Source organism: Hippoglossus hippoglossus, chromosome 22, assembly GCF_009819705.1.
Source record: "Hippoglossus hippoglossus isolate fHipHip1 chromosome 22, fHipHip1.pri, whole genome shotgun sequence".
Taxonomy (NCBI): domain Eukaryota; kingdom Metazoa; phylum Chordata; class Actinopteri; order Pleuronectiformes; family Pleuronectidae; genus Hippoglossus; species Hippoglossus hippoglossus.
Window position 1 is genome coordinate 20,359,273 of NC_047172.1, and position 4,216 is coordinate 20,363,488.

General features: G+C 41.4%; 1 protein-coding gene across 1 annotated transcript; it reads right to left on the reverse strand.

Annotated features, from left to right (window-relative positions):
* Positions 1–1,067: 1,067 nt before the first annotated feature.
* Positions 1,068–3,557, reverse strand: LOC117755892 (C-C motif chemokine 4-like). The gene is made up of 3 exons (XM_034576058.1): positions 3,343–3,557; positions 2,014–2,128; positions 1,068–1,915 (listed from the first exon to the last, which is right to left on the reverse strand). The coding sequence occupies exons 1-3, from the start codon at positions 3,407–3,409 to the stop codon at positions 1,801–1,803; spliced, it is 297 nt and encodes a 98-aa protein (XP_034431949.1). The 5' UTR covers positions 3,410–3,557; the 3' UTR covers positions 1,068–1,800.
* Positions 3,558–4,216: the final 659 nt, after the last annotated feature.

Sequence of the window (4,216 nt, forward strand, 5' to 3'; positions counted from 1 at the left end):
TGTTTTATTGCTTTATTCATTGTTTCTTAGATTAACTTTTTCAAGTTTGTATGTATTTTCTGTTTTTATGCTTGTGGTTACATTTCTTAAAAACATTTTAAGAATCCCAATCCCATTTCCCCCCTTGGCCCTACCCCTTAGCTCTTCCCCTTCGTTTTGTGCGTTCAGCTGTAGGGGTAGGGTGTCCCATTACCTGTTGGGACGGAGGGGTAGGGCTTTATAGGCCTCGAAACTGAGGTTTTTCAGACCCTCACTTCAAACCTAGGGGTACCCAGAATGCCTTGCGGTTCACCGGCAAGCTGGGAGAAAGACCCATAAATGTACAACCCCAACTCGTATGGAAAAAGGGAGCAAGCCTAAGCTGACTAGCCGTGCTCACCGATCCCTCAGACGACACTTCATCAAGAACCGTCATTTATCTATCAGCAATATAATCACATGGGCTCAGGATTACTCTGGCAAACCTTTGTCAAGCACTACAATACATCCACAAATGCCAGTTCAAACTTTACTGTTCCAAAAGGAAGCCTTATGTTAACCGTGTCCAGAAGTGCCGTTGACTTGTCTGGGCTCGAAGGCATCTGGGATGGACCATAACACAGTGGGAACATGTATTGTGGTCAGACGAGTCAGTATTTCAGGTCGTTTTTGGAAGAAATGGACGCTGTGTGCTCCAGACCAAAGATGAAAAGGACCATCCAGACTGTTACCAGCAACAAGTCCAAAAGCCAGGGTCTGTCATGGTTTAGGGTTGTATCAGTGCCTGGGTAACTTACACTTCTGTGATGGTACCAATAAATGCCGAAAAGTACATAGAGATTTTGGAGCAACATCTGCTGCCTTCAAGACGACATCTTTTCCAGAGACATCCATGCATAATGCAACAAGACAATGCAAACCCACGGCTGTGGAAGAAGAGGGTGCGGGTGCAAGTCTGGCCTGCGTGCAGACCAGACTTGGCCACAATAGAGAATATGTGGCACATTTTGAAACGCAACAACGACAACGCAGACCCCGCACTGTTGCACACCTTAAGACTTATTTGCAGGAAGAATGGGACAAAATGACCCCTTTTACCTTCCCAACTTTTTTTGAAATATGTTGCAAGATTCAAAATTGTAATAAGTGTTTATTTTGAAAAAACAACACAATTCATGAGGTCAAACATCAAATAATGTGCCTTTGTATTGTTTTTATTGTAATACAGGTCAAAGATAATTTATAAATCACTGTTTTCAGTTTAAATTCTGATTTGGGGTTGTACAAGAGAATCAAATTTGCAGCATAAACACAACAGAAATAAATTATTGTTTTCTTGTCAGAATGGGTTACTTATCTGTACAAGTACCTTGAGTCAAATCACGACTTAAAAAAACCCCACATCATCACTTCATATAAAACAAGTCAAAGAGCTCACAATGGTTCAGTGTAGAAACACAGTGGTTTGGTCTGTAGCTTAGTCAACTGATGACACCATGTGGAGTTGCACCACATTGGTCTTTCAAAGTGAATGGGCTTTGTGTGACTCCGTTCAAACGACAACAGTAGATCACAGTGTAACATGTTATGTTTACATTCTATGTATAGCTCATCCTGGCATATTTTATCAAGACTATGTAATATAATATTAGAAGTATATACCGTTGGCATGTAGTTAAGACCTCATGGTGGAGATAGCGACATACTATAAATGGACAAAACATCTCTTAGTTTAAAAGTTGAGGTTTGAAAAGTTGCAGCATCAAAGTACATCAAGATTTTGTTCACAGAAGACTCTTGTGGTGGGATTGGTTGCCATGGTTACAGGTTGGACGCCTCTCCTGGCTTGGATTTGGCGTTCAGGTTGTTGATGGTCTCTTTCACCCATGAGGCTGATGGTTTGGCACACAGCTGACGACCGTTCTCTGTCTGCAACCTGACTCACACAAACATACAAACCAACAACACAGTCAGGTTTAGTGCATTCATGTTTAGGTGCAATAATGTTAATGCTCCATTTTTCTTTCTCCTTACAAGACGGCTGGGATGGGACACCGCTGGCTAGTCTTCCTGTAGCCGATCACGCGGCCCTCAGGCTGGTTCTTGATGAAACGAAAGCAGCACTTCTTTGGGCCAGAACCACGCAGACCTGCAAACAGTCATCTATGAACAAACAACTAACCAACTTACAACAATCTCACAAACATTGCCTGTTCGTTCCTCCTTTTGTTCCCTTTTTAGTTTCCTGTTGGCCAACGTGACACCAAACCTAATGACTTTATTTTTGTCAGTGCGGAAAGTGTGTCACTGCTCAGTTGTTCCATTGTGATATTGAAAAGCTCTTTGACGTATGTAACTCTGCTGTGAGCTATGAAATAAGGTCTTGTTCTGTTTAGGAAAGAACATTGGTTTTTTTTGACATTTTTATATGTATTTTAGAGCAGATCTTCTCTGATACAACTAGTGTATGCAGTGCTGAAGCCTGACCACCAAGGAGCAGCAGAACTAGATAAAAATAGTTGGTATGGCTAATGTGTTGGCAAACAGTTGTATATTCACACATTCAGCAGAAACATTGCGACATTAGCCTTCATTTGGAGTCATTTGTATGCATTTAAGTCCAATATTCACACTTGTTTCTATTCTGATTTGGTCCACAGCAACTCTATTCTGTTAGCCTGTTGCTGACGCGTTCACATCAGCAACAAATCTTTTGGAGGATTCAGGTGAGGGGTGGTGCAGCAGACAGAGGCAGGATGTTCTGTTTTATACTACTACAGAGATCACATGTTTTTGTGGACATCAACACTTGGCGTCAGCTCTTATCACAGCAAAATCTTTCTTCTACTCGTATGGCTTTTTCATCTTGAGATATTGGTTTTCTTTGATTTTTTGCATCTGTTACATGTGAGAAACATTTGGACTCTCTGCGGACTTTATACTGGAGGGCAACAAGGAGAAAGTCCTCAGAAACTCCAGAGGCTCTCACTCTGAAACTCACAACCAGAGCCACGAGGGAGCTGTCAAACTACCATGTGAAGCTGAGCATGGCTGAGTGTGGAGGAAGCTTTAAAATATGACCATATAATAACTATGCTACAAGTAAAAATAGATAATCATATTTTTTTAATTTACTTCCTTCTTATGGGATGGTATTTGTTTCCCTGTTTCATTTCTATTTTAAAACTAGTATTTTTTTACCAGTACTGCTGACAGATTCACTTCCAATACACATCAGTCAAATAATGAAACAGACTGAATCATAGATGACTGCAGTTGTAGCATTTTAAAGAAGAGTACAGTTATTCACATCTCGCTCACTCAGTGATCGAACACAGTGTTATCAATTAAGCTCGTCCTTACCTTCGCTCAGAGTAATGGCAGCCAGCATCAGCACCAACACCGACAGACACAGACGAGCAGCAGCCATCTTGAAACGTGTGTGTTCTCTTCACAGTGCAGTACGAGGTGAACGTCCGAGTTGAGCCGTTAAGCTGTGTTGTCCTCCACTCCATCAGCTTCCACATTTATAGAGCTGAGCAGCGTCGACCGGAAAGACCGGGACTTAACAATGACGTGTCGGCTTCACCTTTGGGGATTTACCAGCAGTTTCATGTGTAGGGTGAAAGTTAATCTTAGTTCCCTAAAAAAGGTGACTATGACCTATCAACAGGAGAAAAGAAGAAGTATCACCACCTACATGTCACATGTCAATGCTCTCATTCTGACCTCACAGACCTTTTGGTTGATATGTGTGTTGCATTCTGCAGTAGCTTAGTGTAAACCACAGTGTTGCTGAAACAATTATGAAGTGAAGTGACAAATAGAGGGCAGTTTGGGGATTTCTAAGGGTATTCGCAGGAAACTGCACAGCAATGCCAATCCTACCATAAACACAGGGAGGGAGATTTCATCTTGACCGTTTGGACTTTCCCTGTTTCAGCGTTTCCCAACTTGAGGATCAGGACTCCTCTTGGGGTCTCAAGACACATCTGAGAGGTCACCAGGTAAATAAAGGTCCTCCATTTACTTTCTATTGAACTCCCGTAAGCTAGGATTTAAAATTACAATAAAACATTCAATTTCAAAGAATACAACCCACAATCTAAATCGTTTTAAGTTCATTAAACTTAGAAACATGATCTGCCTTGCCACCCAGCAAATAAACAAAACATTTTCTAAATTAAGTTATCTGAACCTGAGTTCAAGAATTATTGTCAAGACGACATCTTTTCCA

What these genes read in the sequence shown, in the direction of transcription:
- LOC117755892 (XM_034576058.1), bottom strand. Translation starts at nt 3,409, where the DNA reads ATGGCTGCTGCTCGTCTGTGTCTGTCGGTGTTGGTGCTGATGCTGGCT. An exon ending in TGCCATTACTCTGAGCGAAG is followed by an intron (nt 2,129 to 3,342) that starts GTAAGGACGAGC and finishes GACTGTTTGCAG; the next exon opens with GTCTGCGTGGTTCTGGCCCA. An exon ending in TGTCCCATCCCAGCCGTCTT is followed by an intron (nt 1,916 to 2,013) that starts GTAAGGAGAAAG and finishes TGTGTGAGTCAG; the next exon opens with GTTGCAGACAGAGAACGGTC.